Source organism: Echinops telfairi, unplaced genomic scaffold (genome assembly GCF_000313985.2).
Source record: "Echinops telfairi isolate 266 unplaced genomic scaffold, ASM31398v2 ScPeMD7_5592;HRSCAF=6446, whole genome shotgun sequence".
In the NCBI taxonomy this organism is placed as follows: domain Eukaryota; kingdom Metazoa; phylum Chordata; class Mammalia; order Afrosoricida; family Tenrecidae; genus Echinops; species Echinops telfairi.
Genome location: NW_022109491.1, coordinates 56,878,227 through 56,901,956, shown reverse-complemented (window position 1 = coordinate 56,901,956; position 23,730 = coordinate 56,878,227). Strand labels below are relative to the sequence as shown.

The window sequence follows — 23,730 nt, the reverse complement described above, 5'->3', positions numbered from 1 at the left end:
TGACAACAAATGTAGAAATGTGCTTGAGATAATAAATGGATGCATGGATTGTGATAAGAGCTGTATGAGCCTCCGATAAAATGATTTTAAAAAATTATCGAGGATCCATGAGGGAGGGAGGGTGGGGGGAAAATGAAGAGCTGATACCAAGGGCTCAAATAGAAAGAAACTGTCTTGAAAATGATGATGGCATCAAATATAAAAATATGCTTGACACAATGGATGTATGTATGGACTGTGATAAGACCTGTATGAACCCCCAACAAAATTATTTTTTTAAATATAAGGCCAGGAGCTGACTGTGGAACAGAACACAAACTGCTCCCATTTAAGTTCAGGCTGAGGCTGAAGAAAATTTATTAAGTCCAGGAGAGCCAAAATATGACCTTGTGTATATCCCATATGAATTTTGGAAACATCTCAATAACAGATTTGAGCCACTGAATATTAATGATATTAAGACTTGATGAGTAAATGAAGAAAGAAAAAGGTCAATAAAAAGGAAAAAGATTGGATCTCAGAGGAGACTCTGAAACTTGCTCTTAATCATAAGAGTAGCTAAGGACAATGGAAATAATGAAGTAAAAGAGCTGAAGAGAGAATTTCAAAGGGCAGCACGAGAAGACAAAATAAAATATAATGAAATATGTATAACTAGGTTGAGTTAGAAAACCAAAAAGGAAGACGACGCAATATTTCTTAAACTGGAGAACTCAAAAAAAATAATTCAAGACTTGAGTTTCAAAAGTGATAGATTCTTTGGATAATATGTTTAAGGATACAGAAAGCATCAAAAGATGGAGTGACTATACAGAGTCACTGTACCAAAAAGAACTAGTCAACATTCCACCATTTCTGGAGGTAGCATATGAGCAAGAACCAATGGTGCTGAAGGAAGAAGTTCAAGCTGCACGGAGGGGCACTGGCCAAGAACAAGGGTCCAAGAATTGGACGATCAACTGAAATGTTCCAATGCGCTGGTGAAGCACTGGAACCACTCATCTATGCAAGGAAATTTGGAAGACAGCTACTTGTCCAACTGATGGAAGTGATCTGTATTTATACCCATTCCACAGAAAGGTGACACAATGTTCAAATTATAAAATAAATAACACATGCAAGTAAAATTCTGCAAAAGATCATCCCCAACAACCATTGCAGCAATACACCGACAAGGAGCTGATAGAGGTTCAGGCCAATTCAGAAGAGAATGTGGAACAAGGCATATCATTGTTATCAGATGGATGTTGGCTGAAAGCAAAGACTACCAGAAAGATGTTTACTTGTGTTTTACTGACTATGACAAAGCATTTGACAGTATGGATCATAACAAACTACGAATAGCTTTAAAGAATGGAAATTCCAGAACAATTCATTGTGCTCATGCGGAACCTACACATGGATCAAGGGAGGCAGTTGTATGAACAGAATGGGTGAACACTGCATGGTTTAAGACCAATAAAAGGTGTGTGTCAGGATTGTATCCTCTCACATACTTACTCAATCTGTAAGCTGAGGAAATCATCAGACAAGCTGAATGACTTGAAGAATGTGGTATCAGGATTGGAGGATGGCTTATTAACAACCTGAGATATGCAGATGGCATAACCTGGCCAGCTGACAGTTAAAAGGATTGATGCCATTTGCTGATGAAGATCAAGGATCACAGCCTTCAGTGTGGACTACAACTCAATGCAAAGAAAACCAATATCCTCTCAACTAGACCACTTAACATCACGATGAGAAAAGACTGAAGTTGCCAAGGATTTTGACTTGCTTGTATGCCCAATCAATAGTCATGGAAAGCAGCAGTCAAGAGATCAAAGAATGCATTCCATTGGGTAAATCTGTTGCACAAGATCCCTTCAAAGTGTTGAAAAGCAGGATGTTATTACATTGAGGAGTCTCACTCAAGCCATGATATTTTTAACTGCCATATAGCCTTGTGAAAGTTGGACAATGAATAAGGAAGGCTGAAGGATCAATGCATTGAATTTGCTGCAGGTGAAGAATATTGCAAGTACTATGGATTGTTAAAAGAACAAATCTGTCAAGGAAGAAATATTGCCAGAATGCTACTTAGAGGCAGGGATGGCGAGACAAGTCTCACATACTTTGGATATGTTGTCCAGAGACCAGTCCCTGGAGAAGGATACCATGCTGGGTTGAGGGGCAACGAAAAAGAGGAAGACCCTCAACATGATGGAATGACACACTGACTACAATAATGGGCTCAAATAAATGAATAATTGTGAGGATGACACAGGACCAGGGGTGTTCATTGTGTTGTACATAGCGTCAATGAGTCAGAACTGACTCGATGGCACCTAACAATAACTATTCTCCTTCTATGACTAGTATAAAATTTCTATACTGCATTTTTCACTGCATCTTCCACCACTCTTATCCTTTCCTGCACTGTAATCTCAGGTAGTATCTTCTGACTCATCAGTTCTTGCTTTAGTCCGATACAATGCCAAAACATTAAGTGTTTAAACAAATTTATTGTATGAGACTCCTTGGCCTACTCACACTAAGCAAAAACAAGAGGTTACTCTGTAGCAGATCTTACCTATAGCCAAGGCCTCTCAGGAATGTCCCCTCCCCGCATCCTTTTATTCTTTTGGTCTGTCTACTGGCAAAGGGAAGGAGGAGTGTAAGCATCTTTATCTGGTGGTATAGCCTTTTAGATAATATAACGTGTGAAGAAATTTAAGACTTCGAAATTTCGACATGGCCTGGGACCTTTGATTTTATTTCCCGCTTTGAGATGATGAATCAAAGTCCATGCTGTTAAAGCAAATGTCCTAAAGGCAAATCTCTTAGGGTTCAGGTTATCTCCCTAAATTTAACTTGCTATCTCCCACCTTCATTTCAGCCTTTGAAACATATTTTTTCAGATGGTTTTTAAACATTCTAGACCTTCAGTTGGTTTTAATGGGAAGACAGAGACAAACCACCTAGCACAATTGTTTACTCATCGGGTACTGAATTCTGCTTATTTCTTCATGTATACAATTAAGCTGAGTTGCACCAAATAAACAACCTGTGCTTCTAAAGTCTTTTCCATTTAACAGCACGCAAATACACCCACTCTTCACTTATTGACTATCTTGTTAGATGGCATTTTGTATTTACAACAGTAAAGAACCTACTATCCAACATTAATGATGTATGTGTAGCAGTAACAAACCCCAAAGAGGTGAAGAGTCAATATAGCTGTAATGGTTAAAGTTATGTGTCAACTTGGCTGGGTTATGATTCTCATTGGTTTGGCAGCTTTGTAATGATGTAATTTGGTAGTTACATAATGATGTGGTACATAATCTAGCTTTTGTGATCCAAAGTAGGTACCCTTCATTTCCACATAGCACCAAATTCTGTATAATAACCCAGTCTTTAGAACCTAACCATGTCAATAAGTGAAGAATGGGTGTAATATTTCAATGAGTGTTAAAACATACTAACAATAGCTGGATAAGTTTGTACACCACCACTACAATACATTTAGTAAATGTCAGTCATTGATAGACATGATAAAATTTCCTCCTGATGAGATTTTATAGAATACTTGAATTTTTCCTCAGGAACATTTAAATTAGCTAACATTGGGAAAGAAAATTTCCACATAAGAGTTCCACAGATTAATCTAATCTCTTCTAAGGCATCGAAACATATTTTATGCTATGTGCTAAACATTTTTATAAAAGCGTTATATGTTGCCTTGAGTTCTGAAATAAAGAAAACCCACCCAACTCATAGCATCCCATTAAGAGAGAGCCAAACTGTCCACTGGGTTTCCCACAGTGCCACCAGGACTCCTAAATAAACACAATTTATTTTTTATTTCTTGGTGAATCACAGTAATCATCAAAAACCAATTATACAATATTCTAATATCCTGATGATTCACTAGCTTTTCAAAGGAGAATTAGGCATACTTATAATCTGAAACCACATTCCCTTTTCTTACTTGTGCTGCTCACATCACTTATTACTGGTGTGTGTTTAGCATCTCTTTGCCTTTTTTTTGGTTTTGCTTACAATCAAATGACACTTAGGTTTTCCCCATCAACCTATCCCTTTCCTGATTTCTCCTTTTAAATCCAGATGTGGGTGAGAACCAGATGTTGTATTTTGTTTAATAACTGCTCAATTGTCAACATCTTTCCATTCTGAATATTTTTTCTTTCAAAAAGAGAATAAACACTGATATTTTAATCTGTCATGGTACAAAAACTGGACAAATCCTAATTTCTAAACTTGGTCACCAAGGAAATAAAAATCCACTTTCCACTAGTTCTAAACTGGAGTTCACACATTAAAACTTATAGGAAAGGGCTTGCAAAATAGGTCTGGAAGTGTGATTAGGACAGGCCAGGAAGATTTACCAAATAGGTATCTGCTTCTATCAGGCTGGTTATCCTAGTCCTAGGAGGTGATGAAATCTTGGTGAGGTGGGAAAAAACCAAAACCAAAACACCATTCTGTCTTGGATTAAATCTAGGATCATCCAGGGTTTGCTGAAAAACAGGATAAAAATGAAATGAAGTCCTGACACATACATGGACACATGGATAACCCTAACAACATTATGTGAAGTGAAACCAGTCAGTCACAAAGGAGCAAATGTTGCTTAGCCCCACTGACATGAAATACCTGCAATGGGAAAAGGTATAGAGACCTAAGTTCACCAGGAGCATGAGGGGAGTGAGAATCACTGCCTAGGGGGCATTAGGTTCTTTTAATTATTACATAAAAATTAAGAAATAGATGGCGGAGATTACTGCCTAACATGATGAAAAAATGACACAGCAAACTTTGTGTTATATATAATTTTGCCATGCCCCCACCCAAGATGACCTAAAAGAACTAGAGTACGGATCATTGAAGACAAATGGGTGCATAAGCAAATGTAACGAAGGGAGCTGATGGTGCCCGGCTATCAAAAAGTATAGCGTCTGGGGTCTTAAAAGCTTGAAGGTAATCAAGCGGCCATCAAGCCCAGAAGCAACAAAGCGCACGTGGAAGAAGCACACCAACCTATGTGATCACGAGGTGTCAAAGGGATCATATAAGGCATCATCAGAACAAAAAAATCTTACCATAGTGAATGATGGGGGGAGTGCGGAGTGGAGACTCAAAGCCCATTTGTAGGCCACTGGAGATCCCGTGCAGAGGGGTCTCGGGGAGGAGACGAGCCAGTCAAGGTGCGATATAGCAACGATGAAAAATACAACTTTCCTCTAGTTCCTAAATGCTTCCTCCCCGCCCCCACTATCATGATACGAATTCTACCTTGAAAATCTGGCTAGACCAGAGGATGTACACTGGTACAGATAGGAACTGGAAGCACAGGGAATCCAGGGTGGATGATCCCTTCAGGACCAGTGGTGAGAGTGGTGATACCGGGAGGGTGGGGTAGATAGGGGGAACCAATGACAAGGATCTACATATAAACTCCTCCCTGGGGGACGGACAACAGAAAAGTGGGTGAAGGGAGACGTCAGACAGGGCAAGATATGACAAAATAATAACTTATAAATTATCAAGGGCTCATGAGGGAGGGGGTAGCGGGGAGGGAGGGGAAAAATGAGGACCTAATGCCGGGGACTTAAGTGGAGAGGAAATGTTTTGAGAATGATGAGGGCAATGAATGTACAAATGTGCTTTACACAATTGATGTGTGTATGGATTGTGATAAGAGTTGTATGAGCCCCTAATAAAATGATTTAAAAAAAGAACTAGAGTACAAGATAATATAACATAGCTCATTTCTCTTACAATTATCCACATTTACATACAAAAACGTTCATTAAACCTTGGCTTCTAGATTCCAAAGTTGATAAAGGTTAAAAAAATAAGATAACCCTCCCTCACCAAATCCATGGCTATTATTGAAAGCTAAAAATGAAAACAACTCCACCCTAACTGAAGAGGTGAAGCAACTGTTTAGGATTTACCCATACACCTACAAACTATGAACGAAAAACTTAAGACTCAAACTCCACTTTAAAAACTGGCAAATAACTTGAGTAGCTACTCATAAAAAATAAAATAAAAGATATACTAATGGTCAATAAATCATAAGAAGAAATATGGGGGTAAGTCAAATTATTGCTACAAATCATAGAAGCATTCATTAAAAATAACAAAATGTGAAACAATTTTTTCTTGACATTTCACCTCGGTCTATAACTGGTGAAGGCAGCATATCCATCTCTGACCACTTCCCTGAAGGATTCTGGGTCCTTCAATTTAGACTATGTCAAAACACAGCAGTAGAATTCTAGTATTCTCAAGGAACTCAAACCGTGTCCCTTTGAAATGTGCTGACTTTTGAGAATAGAGAAGTCTGGTGGGCCAAGATGAAGGCTACAGCGTGGATAAGGTAAGGTTTTCCAACAAAACTCTTGCTGGACAGCCCTTGCTATACTTGCAGAATGAACAAGTGCAATGTAATGATAGAGGGAAAATTCCGTAATGTAACTTTCCTGGCTTTTATCTCATCAATGCAGCTTTCAATGTTCTTAAAACCTCTTCTTACTAAGCTCCTGTCACCATTCTGTGTCTTCTGAGACAGATTACTTCTCCAGAATTCCCCCAAAGCCAGTCATGCTAACTTTCATAGCTGAAAGCTGCCTTGCAATGATTGGCCCCAGATCCCTTCTTAGGCCATTGCTTTGACTTTTTTTTTCTTTGAAGGCACCCTAACAAAACTAAGACACATGCATTAATGACAACAGAAAATGTACATATGGAGGTGTATGAAGTGGGCATTAGGTAAAAGGTCTGGATAGTAAATATTACTATTGTACAAGCTATTGTACTGGTAAAAAAAATTGAAAGTGGTATGGCCTGCCAAAAGAAAAGAACAAATCTGTTTTGGAAAAAGTACAGCCAGAATGCTCCTTAGAAAGAAGGGTGGCAAAACTGGGTCTAACGTACTTTAGACTTGTTGCCAGGAGAGCAGTCCCTGGGGGAGGACAGAGTGCTGGGCAGAGGAGGGGCAGGGAAAAAGAGAAGGCCCTCAACAAGGTGGACGGACACAGCGGCTCCAACATAAGGACAATTGTGAGGATGGCGCTGTTTCATTCTGCTGCTCATAAGGTGACTATGAGTCACAACTGACTGGATGGCACCTGACAGTTTTGTAGGTATGGCAGTCCCTGAATAAGGGGCTTGATTACTTGCTAAAGGTTGGTGGTCCACAGAAGAAGGATGTGGTAATCTATTTCTGTAAAGAGTCAGTCTTGCAAACCTTAAGGGTGCCCTATAAAATCATGGTGAACTGGGATGTACTCTATGGCAGTGGGTTTGGTTTGGATGGTCATTTAAGTTCTTCAAAAGTATCTAGGATCATATTCAGGGCTATGATATTTAGTGGTTAATTGATGGTCAAAACACAATAACTTAACAAAAGTAATATGGCCTTCCTGGTTCTCCAATCTTTCCATCTTTTAGAGAAATGATCTCTATTACTTAGTTTGTTTTTCTCTTCTCGCTTCCTAACACGGAATACAGCTATTTCTCAAGAATCAGTCTTTTGGTTTGGGTATATGTATGTTGTGGAGTTGAGTTGATTCCAACTCATAGCAGCCCTTCGGAAAGAACCGAACTGTCTGCTAGGGTTTCCTGGCTTGCAATCTTTATGTGAGCAGACTGCCAGATCTTTTCTCCCCTAGCACTGCTGGTGGTTTGAATCGCTGACTACTGGGTGAGCAACTGACTGCTATCAGAGCTCCTGGTATAAATACATTCTTCCCTATTGACAGCTAATCTGCTACTGCTTAACCCAAACAAAACAAAACAAAAAACAAAACCATGGCTCAGATTGTTAATTTTTAGTTCTAATCTTCCCATTCCTGCCTTTCAACTTTGTGGTACATTATTACTTAATCCAAGGATAATTTAGATAGAATTAGTCTTTTTGACATCTTAAAACTGAGTTACTATCTCCTTTTACTGATGTTCATATTGCAGTTATTGTAGTTAATAGGCTATAAAATACTACCCATAATTTTTTCATTATTTTTTGTATCACGAATAAAGAAGAGGGAGTCCCCCTGGGTGATGCAAATAGTTGAAGTACTCAGCTGTTAACTTCAAGGTTGGAAGTATGTATTCATTCACCGAGTGGTACCTCAGAAGAAAGGCCCAGAGATTCCCTAATGAAAAAGCAGCCACTGAAAGTTGTATGGAACACACATTTACATAGACAAATGGGTCATCATGAGTTAGAGCTAACTTTACAGCAACATTATTTTTTTAAAGAAAGAAAAAATAATGGTAAGATATACTTGTATTTCAGTGGCAATAAGAAAAATCATCTTAAGATTCAGTGAATATAGTAAGCCACTATATCTTCCTACTGATCCACGGTCCTTTTGGTCTTTCTATCCCTCAATCCACAAACTCAGTATCATCAGGTAGTCTCTTTATTTTTCCTTTTACTCTATCTTCATTCATACTAAGACACCTAAACTGTAAACCTATTCCAAGCCTCTTGTTTCTGACCAGTCAAGCTCCCTGCATTATCAATACCATGCTAATTATCTTAAAATATTTTATCTGTAAAAGTTCTATTTTTTATTCACTTTAAGGTATTTAAAACCACTAGGATAAAAACCAAGTCTACTTGGCCTCACTGTGGCAGATACTGTACTTGTTATGGACTCATAAATATACGTGAGGGGGTACCCCCCAAAAACCTGAATTTGCACTGGGTGGATCAGAGCTTTGGTAGTACACATTTTTCCTGCTAGGTGAGTTAGTGCACCTAGTGGTGTTGCCTGGGAAAGTTCTTTCTGGTCACAGTGAATTTTTTCATGAAAGCAGTTTTGCTCGAACTTTTAGTTTTCTGTGATGCCAATTTACGAGAACAGTGTGCAGCTATGACATTTTTTTTCTTACTTGGGAAAAATGCCGCAGAAACTGTTGTGATGTTGAACACAGTTTGCAAGGACGGAGCTATGGGAAAACTTAAGTGTACGAATGGCTTTCTCATTTCAAAAAAGGTGCAATGTCAATTGATGACAAACCTTGGTCTGGACCTTCCATCAACTTCCCAAATGGAAAAAAATGTTGATTCCGTAGTGTTTTGGATTTCATTTCATGAGGCCAGACTGTTAATCAAGCTTTCTATTTAGCGGCTCTGGAAAGAGCTATTTTATTAAACTCTTTAATTGTCAGGAGGGGGATAGTAAATTTCTTTTTTTTTTCGGGAAAAGGACAGCAGGACAAATACTTTTGGGAACCTATAGTCTAGTTCTGAGAGAGATCATGGCCATGTTGACAACCTGCATTCAAACTAGTGGGCTCCAAAAATGTGAAATAAAGTTTCTGTTGCTCAAGGGCATCTATTTTGGTTAAGCTCTTCACAACTCGCTCTCAGCATTTTGTGGTACTTTGTTCTGGCACCCTTAGGAAACGAATATAAACCCAGTGCCACTGACTCACAGCAACCCTCCGTAAGGCTTCCGAGACCATAAATCTTTATGAGGATAACCTCATTAAGGCGTGGCTGGTGGGTTTGAACCACTAACCTTGTGGTTAGCAGCCCAATGTCTAGTCAACAGTACTAAGTTCCTTGGAAAGGTATCTAGTTCCCAACTAATACATATTTCTTCTCTTGAAGATTCTCTTGTGGATAAGAAAGGACTATGTAACATGATCTAGCGTAAGTCTTCTAGGGATATCTGGGTCCTTTGTGCATTCCTAATATTTGTGCTATCCCTTTCTAGAATGGTAGGCTTAACTATAGAGCTGTGAGCATACTGATGAAACTGATAAGGACAACAAAAAATCAGATGCTCACAGCAACCTTATAGGACAGAGCAGAACTGCCCCTTTGGGTATCTGAGAATTTAAATCTTTACAGAAGCAGACAGCCTCATCTCCAACCCCCTTTCCCCTACCCCCTGCCCAAGGGGTGGCTAATGGGTTTCAACTTGCAGGTTAGCTGACCTTGTGGTTAGCAGTTCAATGCATAACTCACTAGGGCTCCTTAGGCCAAGGATGGTAGATAAGTGTACAAGAAGACTGGAATAATGGTTATATTATAGAGTCACTGTTATCAGACCTGGATTTCTTATTTCCAGTGATTTAAGTAATGAAAATGATAGTCTGCTTATAGACATTATAGAATGAATTCTGGGGAAAAAGAGAATGAATTCTGTTATATACTCTTGGGTGCAATTTTAACTGAAACTAGTGTCTAAGATCTTCACAACTCGCTCTCAGGTTAGTTTTTTTTGTCTTTTTTCAATCTTATTTCCCTTGACTTTTTTTAGGTATCCATGCTGTATTAAACCATTTTAGACTGAATTCACTACTTATCAAACAAACAACGTTCCTCCACACTTCTGTGCTATTTTTAAAAATCTTTACAGAAATGTCATTTGTTCACAGGCAAACTTTTATTGAGTCAGACCAGCTCAACTACAGTTAACAACTTGCTCCATTACCTTGTAAGCACCCTCTAGCACTTCTAATGTCTCACTGCAATCATTTACTTACAAATCTGTTTCCTGAATCAAGTTGCTAACTGTTCAGTGGCAGAGATTGTGTTTTTCAATTTATGTCCTCAACTTATATCCTTAAGCATGTAGTGAAGTTTTCAAGAAATACTCTGATAAAGAATAAGGGATCAAGTAGATTTTAAAAAAACTGTTATTTTTGTGCTGCAAGTAATAAAAACTTTATGCAGCTTGCCTTTGCCCCATTAGATACTGCTTAACAACGTATCTCATAAGTTAGGTATGATCATTTGTATTATAATGCATAACTTAACAATGACTGTAGTGCTAATCGCACTTTAAAAAATCTGTTATCATGTTTATTCTTTTTAATCCCTATAGGTCCCAACACAAAAATTTTATCTAAAAGGCATTTTTAAATGTTTGCTGAATATACTTTATAGCATCACAAAAAAAAACCAGAAGAAATTATACCTATAGAGGAAGACTGTGGACTAATCAGAAGGTCTTCTTGGACTTGTTCACTGCCTGGCACTGTCTGCTGATCACTCAGTGAACTCTGAGATGCACTGACAGGTTGAGACACTTCCTCATGAACCTCTTCATCACTTAACCTTTCTACTTTGACCCGGACATCTTCTTCAGCACCTAGAGGCAAGGTAGCTTTTGTGCTCTCACATGTCACATAATCAGCCACTCTTCTATCTGTCTCAGATGGGCCAGGTAATTCTAAAGTTCGAGTATTTTCTGCCTGCTTAACCTTCTCAGGTTGAATCCTTCGATCAATTCCAAATGGAAAGGTCCAGGGAAAAGCTAAAGAAGAGTCAACAGCTTGGTTTCTGTTTTCTGAATAGGAAGCTGAAGAGTTCAATACCTGGGGAGAACTTGTCTGCGTGCTACCCTTTACAGGACTTTCAGGCGACATAACTATGTAGCTTTTACGTTTTCTCCGAGATTCTCGGCAAACAGGAATGGTTCTTTCCACAACACTGCACTCTGAAGAGACTGGAGAAATGCTTCCATCTCGAGAAGTAAAATTGCAGTTAGGATTATTTTCTTGCCCAGCATCTAGACCTTTTTCTGGTTGGCTGTTGGGTGTATTCCATAAAATGCTTGATTTCATGAACTCTGAGCAGGTGCTAGCAACGCTAAACATTTGCATATAGCTGGCTGCAGCCAGAACATCAATAATATTTTCTGTATTAATTGACAGAGTGGCTGTGTAAGCATATTCTAAAAGGGGGATAAAGCCAGTCACTGTAACATGATGTAAGTCCAACACATTCTTGTTCTCATCCTCTGCTTGGCCCACAAGTTTAGTGCGAAAGAAATCACTGCAAGCTGCTAGTACCACCTTGTGTGCCCGGAAGATTTTGTCCTGGACACGTATAGTGATATCACAGAAATGTCCATCATTTCGCAGCATATTGAGCTTTCCGAGCATTTCCTGGCTGTGGGAAGAGGAGCTATGAGTAAATGTTTTCACACCCATCTTTTCCTTTCTCTTCCACAGATGCTCTTCAAGGATGCAAATGAATCAGAAATGTCCTAAAAAAATACATAAAATAAAGCATTAATTGGCGTTTAGTAGTTGAAAGCGGAAGTGATTTAGATTGTTTTTATGTGCCCACCGTGCTAAAAAAAAGCTTTATTAAAGTGCATTCTCTCTACCTGCCCCCAAGCTATCTAATGAACAGAGCCTGTGAGTTAATGTTTTTATTAAGTTACAGTTTTCAATAACAGTTTATAAATAATGAAAATTATAGAGGGCTTTCTATGTGTCAGTTATGGTTCTAAACGCTTCACATCTGTTAATGTGTTTGGTCATTATGAGATTCTGACTCACAGAGACTCCATATAGGCTATCTGAATCTACAATCTTATTGGAGCAGATAGCCTCATCTTTTTGCTAGTGGTCTGAACTACGGAGCTTGTGATTAGCAGTTCAACATTTACCAAACAGCACTACCGAATGGCTTCTTCCAAAATTAAACTCACCACTATCAAGTCAATTTCAACTCATAGCGACCCTACAGGACAAGTCATAGCTGCCCCTGTGGGTTTCGGAAAATAAATGTTTACCAGAGTAAACATCTTTCTCCCATGGAGTAGTAGTGATTTCAAAGTGCTGAGCTTGCAGTTAGCAGCCTAATAGGCAACCACTGTGCCATGAAGTCTCCCCAAGGAGGCTGGCTCCAGAAACTTATACTCAACTTCATCACCATACTGCCTCTTTCTGTGGTTAAAAGCCCAAGTTTTAGTGGTTGAATGGCCTGGATTATTTGCATGCCTGTTTTCTTAAGAACTTTCCATTGAACACCTCCATCTAAGTTCTATGACAATGTCTATTTTGCTCATTCTTGTACCCTCAGCATATAGTAAGCTCTATAAATATTTCTTGAATTATTTCATTGATGGTATTTTGAGCTGTGTTGGATAAGTTTTCGATAAATGACTGGCAAGTGATTATTAACTGGCTTACTTAGCATCAATGAGTCACTCTGGCATATGAGAAAGAATACCAGCTTTGGACTCTAATCAGCAGTGGTACCTAAGTCAGGTCACTTATACCCTATGACTCTGTTTCCTTGTCTGAAGGGTGGGAATAAGAATGTGTCATGTAATGGATAAGGGTGATAGTTAAACAAACATAAGAAGCACAATTAATGTCACCAACCTGTACGTGTGAAGACTGCTGACATGTAAAATGTTTTGATACATGTATTTTTAGAGTAAATAAATTTAAAACTTAGAAGGAAATAAAAAACTTAGAAGGATCCATTAAAAAAAAGAACTTCCCACTGTTATATTGTGTCGTAAATAGTAAAATTTTAAAACGAAATAAATGCTTAGCATAGTTCCTAGTACTTTGTAAATGCTCAGTTGTATTCTAACTCTTAAATCACAATTCCTAAGCTAATGCAAAAGGTGCACTGGTGGTCCAGCAGGTTAAGCATTGGGCTGTTTAATAGAGAGGTCAGCAGTTTAAAACTCACCAGTTGTTCTATTGGAAAAATATGAGGCAGACTGCTTCCATAAGAATTTACAGCCTCGGCAACGAATGTGCAAATGCGCTTTACACAATTGATGTGTGTATGGATTGTGATAAGAGTTGTATGAGCCCCTAATAAAATGATTTTTTTTTAAAAAGAGCATAATGCTCGCAAAGCCCCCCCCACCAAAAAAAAATTTACAGCCTCAGAAACCCTATTCACCAATTCTATTCTGCTCTATGAATTCACGGAGTTGGAATCTACTAGAGAGCAATGATTTTAATCTAAGCTAAAGAATTTTTTCTTTTTATGGTCACTACTAAAATAAAAGCAAAGGGCTCAAGTAGAAAGAAAATGTTTTGAGAATGCTGATGGCAACAAATGTACAACTGTGATTGACACAATGTATGTATGTATGTATGTATTGTGAAAACAGTTGTACGAGCCTCCAATAAAATGATTTTAAAAGAAAACAAAACAAAACAGACTGCTCTCTTAATTAAAGTTGGAGAAAATATCTTTGGTAAGTCATTAATTTTTAAAATTAAAAATGCTTGAAAAAACAACCACTAAGTAAGAAATTATATCGATGAATATTTCATTAATATTGGAGCATCTTCAGTTCTGAGTATGGCATGAGTGTATAATTAAACTGGCATAAGTAGCTATTAGTATTACATATTTAATGAAAAATATAAAACTATATTAACTATGATTCCATTTTTATAAATATATACATATAGGCCAAAGACTAAGAGACTATGAATTTTAAGCAGATTTTCGTGGATTTTCGAAGGAATCCAGGAAACTTTAAAAATGTATACGTATAACATCTACATGTATTTATAATAGACTTCATCATAGTCAAGGGAATCACTGCTCAACAAAATATTCTGAACCTTTGGCACAGATAAGTTTTTGGAGATTTCACTTATCCTCTTAGCAGGGTAGAGAAGTACAAGTTTATTCTATCTTTTTTTGGTAGTTAAAAACAAATACCATACTGATGCTTCGGCTGGTGCTTCAGGCACTCTATTTCAAGCTCTTAAGACTCATAAAGAATAGGTCAGCTTCCTCTTTTCCCTGGAAAGTCTTTAAAGAGTCTTGAAAACCCACAGGGTCAATTCTACTCTGTCCTATAAGTTCACTGTGTGTTGGAATCTGCTGGATAGCTTGTGAGTTGAGTGAGTCCCTTTAATTGCTCCTAAACTTTAATTAGTACCTTTGCTATTCAGAGAGTGTTCTGCTTAGTACAATTTCCACTGCTCAATATTCCCTCATTCCTTTAAGATTATATAGTTTTGGTATTATTACAGTTGAGTATGTCTTTATTATTTACCTCACTTGTTCTGGATAAAAATATTGGTTGACTAATTTTGGTACTCTGACACTGATATCATATGCTAATTTTGTTCACATTAGCCTAAAGTCAACATTCATTCATGACGAATCTCAGCAGACTGGGAATTAAGATGAACTTTCATAAGCCAATAAGGAGAATTTACAAAAAATCTTCAATTAATAAAGAATTTACTGATGAAATACTAGAAGCTCTCCCCAAAGTTCTACGTAGTGCAGAAAGACAAAAAATAAAAAGCTTAAAGCCTGGAAAAAAAACAACAACATCCTATTTCCCTTACTTGTAGACATGATTGCCTATGTAGAAAAACCCATGGAATTTAAAAATACCTCAAATAGCTAATAAATGACAAGATACAAATCAATTCAGAGTCCGTTGTTACAACTACTATGTCAATCCACCCTGTGAAGGCGTTCTTCTTTTTCACAGACTCTTCACCAAGTATGATTGTCTTTCCCAAGGATCAATCCCTCTTGATCACAGGTTCAAAGTATGTGAGATCAAGTGTGACTATCTATGCTTCTAAGGATGACTGAATATAAATAAAGATGCCAAATGTCTTCTAAATGATCCCAATTAATATTCTCGCAGTTATTTTGTTACTATTTTATTTTATAACAGATTCCAAAATTTATACAGAAAGAAAAAAAAACTAACAGACAAAACATTGAAAAAGAATGAAGTTCAATGAATCACATTGATTGAATTAAAGCTAAGAATTAAAGCTGATGGCAACATATGTCCAAATATGCTTGATACAACTGATATATGGATAGTTATAAGAGCTGTAAGAGGCCCCCCTCCCATATATATATTTAAAGCTGTACTAAGAAGTACAACCAGAATGCTCCTTAGAGGCAAGGTTGGCAAGACTTTTTCTCATGGACTTTGGATGCTGTCAGGAGAGACTGAGAGAAGGACATCATGCTTGGTAACGTACAAAAGAGGAAGGCCTTTGATAAGAGAGATCGATGCGGTGGCTGGAGCAATGGGCTCAAACAGAACGATTCTGAGGATGATGCAGGACTGGACAGTGTTTCCCCTGCTGCTCAGAGTGGCTACAGGTCGGAACTGACTTGATGTCTGTCACCTAACAACAAAAAGCTGTAAAGGAGGAAAAACACGAGAAGCTGATACCAAGGGCTCAAGTAGAAGAAATATTTTGAAAATGATGATGGCAACAAATGTATAAATGTGCTTGACACAGTGGATGAATGGATTGTGATAAGAGCTGTATGAGCCCCCAGTAAAATGACTTAAAAAAACCCACAAAACAAAAAGCTGTAACAATCTAGTCAAAGTGATACTAGCATAATCGATCTGGAGATCAATGTAATGGATAGCCAAAAATTATACCCTTATAAACATATCCAACTGATTTTTTTTTATCCAACTGATTTTTGACAATGTTACAAAAGCAAGTCAATAGAGAAAGGATAACTTCTGCATACTGTTGTGAAAAAATACAAACCTCAACTGAGATTTCACATCTATTGAAAATGAACTCAAAATGGGTCAAGAAACTAAAAGCACAATCAGTAACAGAAAAAAAACTGAACTAGACTTATCATAATAAATTTTTTCTATGAAAAACACTACATTAAAAAAGAATGAAGACAAGCTATAACCTACGGGAAAATATTTACAAGTTGCCTGTCAAAAGACTTATATCTAGACTCAAGAAACTTATAGACTTATAACCTTTTGAGTTACAGAGCAGACCATCAATTTTACATTCAGTAATTCATACATTTTGTTTCAACTCATCCACTGAAAACCCCCTTGATATGCCTTCACTTAACCTGCTTTCTCCTGGTGTTTTGTTTCCATTTTCCTCCTTCCTAACCCTCTGAACATTTTGTTGTTGGGGAAATGCTACCCTTAATAATTGCTTATTTTACTACAGGGCTGAGCTCAGTTTCAGACCTGAAAAATGACTAAGGGCCATTGTCTCGAGTCCTTGCCTATCTGACCAGTAATTTTATAATTTTGAGTTTTGTTCCACATTTTTCTCCCACTCTGTCTAAGACCTTCCAATGTGATCCTTTCAGAGCTGTGGATGGTGATAGTGAAGCACCATCTCATTCTTCTGTTCTAAGGGTCCTGGAGGTTGATATGTATGAGTTCACGGGACCAACTGTTTCTATACGTTTTTCAATTTTCTTTTTCTTTCAATTTTCATCATTCTACTTTCCTCTGGATGGGGAGAGACCAATGGTTGCATCTAAATGGCTGCTCACGAACTTTTAAGGCTCCATCGCGCTATTCACTCCAAGCAGGATTTTGGACACCGTCTTTTCGAAATATGTTATGCCAATAGACTTTGATGTCCCAAAAGACTATGGTCTTGATCTTCACAGTCTAGTGACTCATTCACTTGAGGAGTTTGGTTATGTCTAAGAAGTATTCATAAGTTTTCCACCTTATAATGAACAACATTCATGACTATTATTGGCAGCAAAGGTAAACAGACATATATAAATAAATATCCTCTGTCAAATCAATCTTCGTGGCTATACTCCACAATCTCTCCCATGCCTGTTTGGGTTGTTTGTCTGACTAAGCCATCACAGGATTGTGTGCAGAACAGAATTTGTCTCTGTTGCCTTTAACTCTAGCAAATCTTCCAATGTCTTGTCTTGCCCTCCATCATTTTGCTACCATCCTCCCTCTGGTTGTATACTGCCTTCATCTTCACCCAAGTCAACACTTAGGACTTCCCTCCCTTCCTTGCTCTCCCACACCTGGTGTGTAGGCTTAGTTTTCCAGAGAAACTAACCCAGGGCACTCTTTACCAGCGGCTCTCAACCTGTGGCTCGTCACCCCTTTGGGGGGTCGTGACCCTTTCACAGGGGTCGCCTAAGGCCATCGAAAACACACATTTCTGATGGTCTTAGGAACCGAGACACGGCTCTTCGATCTGTCTCCAGGAGGGTCCGCCCATGCAGATACGCCCACATACGAATGAGTACCCAACGTTAAGATTTACCCATGCTACACCATGCTTCAAGACAAAAATTTCATTTATTTTTAATCAGGAATAAATATTTCACAATATATAATTACATAGTTTTTATGATCAATCACTATGCTTTAATTATGTTCAATTTGTAGCAATGAAAATGCATCCTGCATATCAGATACTTACATTGCAATTCATAACAGTAGCAAAATTAGTTATGAAGTAGCAACGAAAATAATTTTATGGTTGGGGGTCACCACAACATGAGGAACTGTATTAAAGGGTCGTGGCATTAGGAAGGTTGAGAACTACTGCTCTGTCTATGTATATATATGTATATGTGTGTGTGTGTGTGTGTATATATATGTATATGTATATATATATATATATACACACATATATATACTTTCTATTAAGAAAATGTATATCAACGAAGTGGCCCAGCCCAGTCCAACTTCAGCCCATGGGTCAGGTGGAGCCCCCTCCAGACTGTGGCTTCTGGCCAATAAAGCAGGAAGGTAAAGTCGGAAGTGGTGAGATCACATGTTGGTGGGTGCAGAGTTGTGTGGAACCAGAGGTGGCAGAAACACAGCAGAGCATCAACAGCTCCAAGGGTCTGAACCAAACACAGACAAGCAAGCAAGCAGGAAGGCAAGTGGGGTTAAGAGAGAAGTATTATACAGCATCTCGTCCACAACCCCAAGAAGACATCATTAGGCTGTGCCCTGACTGAAAGGTTAGACTCCCCTAATACCTTCACACAGGTGTACAGTACCACATTAATGTAAAATCTGACCATTACACCAGTTAACCACCAAAATATATTTTTTTGTTAAGCCTTTTCTTGACTTTTTATAATAGTAGTCTAATACAATATTTGTCCTTTTGTGATTAATTTCAGTCAGCATAATGTCCTTCAGGTTCATTCATGTAATATGGGATTTTACAGAGTCATCATTATTCTTTAAGTTTGCATAGTATTACATTGTACATAACATCAAAGTTTTTTTATTTATTCTTCCACTAGTGGGCATTGAAGTTGTTTCCATTGTTTTGCTATTGCAAATAGTGTTGAGATGAGAATGGGTGCACATATTTCTATTGATACAGCTATTCTTATAGAGGGATTACTGGGCCCCACGGTATTTGTGTTCCCAACTTCTTGAGGAAGCTCATACCACAGTAACTATACTTTTACAGAGTTCTAGCAACAGTGTATGAGAGTTTTAGTCACTGGGCACCCTCATCATTTGTTAATTTGTTTTTTTAAACTTTGTTAATGTTGGCATGAGTGTGTTAGTCTGGGTTGACTAGAGAAACAAATTCATAGACATTCATATGTGTTTAAGAAAGAGCTTTATATAAAAAAGTAATTGTAGATTAAGAAAACATCCCAGCCCAGAGCAGTTCAAGTTCTTAAGTCCGTTATTAGCCCAGATGTCCAGTACCAGTCTGTAAATTCCTCTTCCGACTCACACAACACATGCAATGACGCTCAGTGCAGGAAGATCACAGGCCCGTGGGTGGAAAGTCTTGTGGATCCTGTGGCAGTGGAAGCATCTTAGTACTGGCAAGGGTCTCCACATGGTTGCTCCAGCTCCAAGACTCAGGCTGCATCGGTGTAGCTCCATCTGGCTTGTCAACAGGAATGTATCACAGGGAGACAAGGAGAGAGTGTGCATCTGGCCTCCAGTGAGCTATTTATCTCTGTAGCACCTCCAAATGAGGTCACAGCTGCGACCTGATTGACAGGCTAAACTCCACCCCTTCACTCTTGAATAGGCTCAAGTTGACACCAGATTATGTAACTACCACACTTGAGGTTAGAATTCATTTTGATTTCCATCTCTCAATGGCTAATGATTGCATTTATTCACGTGTTTGTTGACCAACTGAATGTCTTCTTCTCTGCCCACTATTTAATTGGATTAGTTATCTTTTTATTGTTGAGGTGTTGAAGTTTTACTTAAAAAAATTTTAATATTAGTCCCTTGTCAGATATGTCAGTACCAAATATTTTTTCAGTTTGTGGGTTCTCTTAACTCCTTAGGTAAAAATTTTTAATGCATCTGTGTCTAATTTTTAGGAAGTTCCAATGATTTTTGTCTCCTGTTGTGTGTGCTTTTCAGTATGTTTGGTAATTTATTTATGCCTTGTATTAAGATCACTAAATTTGTTCTTATTTTTTCATTGATGACATTTATATATTTAAGTCTTTGATCCATCTTGTTTGTTTTTGTCTCTGGAATAAGGTATGGGTCTTGTTTCATTTTTCTGCAAACGGAAACCCAATTTTTCCAGCACCATTTGTCAAAGAGATCATTCTCTTCCCCATTTAACGTTTGTCAGTCCTTTGTCAAAGATCAGCTATGTTAGGTAGATGTATTTACTTCTGGGTTCTCAGTTCTAGTCCACTTGTGTATGTATCTAGTGTATTAGTACCAGGTTCTTTTGATTACTGTAACTCTGTAGTAGGTTTCGAGATAGGAATGTGAAGGGCCTTTATTTTGTCCTTTAGTAGTACTTTGCTGGTTTTTATTACTCTTTCCTTTCCAAATAAAGTATATTAGTTTCCCCATCTTTAAAGCAGCATGTTAGAATGAGGATCAGGATTGCATTATATGTATAGTTTGCTTTTGGTAATGAGTTTTCACAATTTTTAAAATTCCTATCCATGAGCCTAGTATATTATTCCATTTATATAGCTCTCTTGGTTTTTTGTAATAGATTTTTTTCTAGTTTTCTTTGTATAGATTTTTTGTTTCTCTGGTTAGATTCATTCCTAAGTGTTTAATTTTTTTGGTGGCTATTATAAATGATATTGTTTTCCTTATTTGCCTTTCAGAGCTTGCTTTGTTAGTAAAAAGAAATGTGAATGACCTTGTATGTTGATCTTGTACCCTGCCACATTGATGAATTTATATAAAGAACTTAAAAATTTCTAGATCAAGAAAGCAAGCAACATAACTTTAAAAAGGTAAAATAGACTTCTGATTAAGGATCCAGGTGGAATAGATAGCTGGCATTTCCATCTCTGACCAGCAGTACAAGGTGAACCCCCCTGACCTTCTTCTAAACAGTGTAGTCTAGTAGTTCCTCAAGATTCAACATAGTTATCATGCCCACTGCCACAGAGGTGATTCTACAGGACAGAGTAAAACTTCCTTATAGGGTTGAAATACTATAATCCTTATGGAAGCAGATGCCATATCTTTCTCTGAGAATCTGGTGGGTTTGAATCGCCAACTTTTCTGTTAGCAGCCAAGCACTTAATCTTAGAGCTATCATATGACCCAGGAATTTTACTTCTGAGTGTCTACCAAGAGAATTGAAAATAAATATTCCCAGACAAAAACATGCACATGTACATTCACCAGAGCATTATTTATAAATACAATGAATACAATGCAAATGCCTGTTAACTGGGAACAGATAAATTAAATGTGATACATAGATGAAATGGATTAGTCATTAACAAGAGCTAATATTTACAAAGCATAAAAATGAAACTCAAAAACATGTAAAATTAAGAAAGCTACTCACAAAGAACTACATACTGTATGACAATATTTACTCAAGAGAACATCAAAAAATTTGTGGAATAACAAGATGGTAGGCAAGGTCACTGAAACTAGACATGGATTTGTGGTTGAATAGGTCAGGATGGTGGGGAGAACTAAGTTGCAATGCTAACGGTGCAGGGCAGTGAATTATTTAATGTAGCTCTTCTAACCAAAGTCTCTAAGTGCCACCAAATGACTTTTTCCCACATGGGTCTAGTAAGGTGGGGGGAAGATATTGATATGATTAACCTGTGAGTAATTATGAACTGGATTCCCTGGAGTGCCATCCTGATGCATACAAAATGAGTCCTCTTGAGATGCGAGCAGTGGAAAGACCCAGGAGTAGAAAGCACCCTCCAGAGTTGTGATCCCTGCACAGTGAACTCTTGGATCCAGAAGACAGCTATAACATCAGATGAACGAATGAAGTGCCACAGCATAACAGAGTGATGGACTTCCCGACCCAAAGGGCAAGCAGAGATGAGTGCTGGTTTGTGGAGTAGAGTGCCTCTGAACACTTAATTGGGGAAGCTGGGCTTGCTGGAATGAGGTGCCTCTGGGTACTTAATTCAGGGAGTTGGCTGGGTTTGCTGACCCAGCCAACAGGAACTGGATGCCTTCAGGCTGAGGTTTACAGCAGATTAGTAGGTGGCTTTGGGCAGTTATTAGCAGACCTGAAAGAACTGTGTAACATATCCTGATAAACAACTCAACTCTGAGCATTTCTCACTAGCACTACAACTTGTTAACTTCCTTAATAAACCCTTACTCATGAGTTTTGTCTGAGTTTAGTGTAGCCATTGCAACGGAAATTAGAACCCACAGAAATAAAAGAGAACAGTAAGAAAGCACAAAGGGGTATGGAACTTCTTCTCGGGGTAATGGAAATGCTCTAAAACTTACTGTGTTTGCAGTTGGAGAACAACTCTTTGAACGTACTAAAAACTTTGATTGTGTGATTGCATGGGATGTGAATTTTTAAAAAATCAAAATAATAAAAACTCAACATATAAGACTCCTAGTTTCCTTTGGACAAATAAAGAACTGAGAAATCTTCAAGCCCATCTTCAAAACAAGAAAACAAAACAAAACAAACTCAAGACAAGAATTTGGGTGGGGAACAATCTGAGAATGGAGGTCCCTGGGTAAACAGATGCCATAAAAAATGGAGAAATGAAATGAGGAGCTGATACCAAGGGCTCAAGTAGAAAGCAAATGTTTGGAGAATGATGAGGGCAACCAATGTACAAATGCACTTGACACGGGGCTGTATGTAAGGATTGTGATAAGAGTTGTATGAGCCCCCAATAAAATGATTTAAAAAAACCTGACAGATGGACAAACAGAGAATCAAAGCTTACTGGCAGCCTAAGACACAGGCCAGCTATTCCTAGGTGGGAAAAAACCCTAGCACCACCTGTCTAGACAAACTGCCTGGGTGTGGATGAGCATGACCACAATTCCTGGGATTTGGTTGTGCCCCCACACTACCATAAACCTCGATGCCATCCAGGATGCCTACCAGGCTCTCACTGTGTCTGTGTGTGTTGGGGGGTGGGGAGAGTCATGCACAGCTTCAACAAAACCAAAAAAAAACCCTGTTTAGAGCAAGGAGAGGAGAAAAATTACCATTTTAAAATAGGTCTAGAGTGTTCTGTTCTCTGCCTGTCCTCATGGGAAATCACCACAGCCTAACTAATGTGAGAGAAAGGAAAAACTGAATTCTACCACCTGTCCCCCCATTTCCTTTCTTTCTCACCTAAGGTGGGTAAAAGTAATGGTGAAGGCGAGTTTGGGGGTAAACTTCCACAACAAGATTGAGACCTAAATAGAGAGCCATGGAAGGCTTTCAGTCCTTCTATACTTTATCATCATATCATAACATATTAACAAGGCTATTATGTAATATCAGGAAATACAGGTGAAAGAACTAGGAAGGAATTTCTAGGGAAGACCCTAAACAGGGGAGCCCCCCAAAAGTCAGTACAGGACACAGAAGCCGCAGACACCAAAATCTACAGCAGTCAACATAGCATACCTTTAGCCAGATAAACATACACCCTCACACTAATGGCCTATTTATCCCAATTCTTATTGTCCTAATCATCACTTCTGCATTGAAAAAAAAATTTATATACTGTGCTAAAAGACAAAACAGTCTAGTGAAAGAAGGTAAACAAGATAGCCACACTCAATTCCTAAATCTCTTCCATATATATCAGAATAGAAATTTGAAATAACTATTACTACCATCAAGGGAAATAGAGGAAAGAGCTGGGAGGCAAAGGGCATTTATAGAGGTCTAGATAAAGATATGTACATATGCAAATCTATTTATATGAGGATGGGGAAATAGATCTATGAGCCTATATTT

At 38.1% G+C, this 23,730-nt stretch overlaps 1 protein-coding gene across 5 annotated transcripts in view; it reads right to left on the bottom strand.

The window, feature by feature from the left end:
* Nucleotides 1-23,730, bottom strand: part of ZBTB44 (zinc finger and BTB domain containing 44) — a 67,165-nt gene that overhangs the window by 25,901 nt on the left and 17,534 nt on the right. For 4 of the 5 annotated variants that reach the window (XM_013007627.2, XM_045295347.1, XM_045295348.1 and 1 more), the window contains exon 2: nt 10,953-12,026. The exons of the other annotated variant lie outside the window; for it this stretch is intronic. In XM_013007627.2, the coding sequence (XP_012863081.1) occupies nt 10,953-11,970 (1,018 nt within the window). In that variant the 5' untranslated portion in view covers nt 11,971-12,026. The remainder of the gene's footprint in view (nt 1-10,952; nt 12,027-23,730) is intronic. 5 annotated transcript variants of the gene reach the window in all.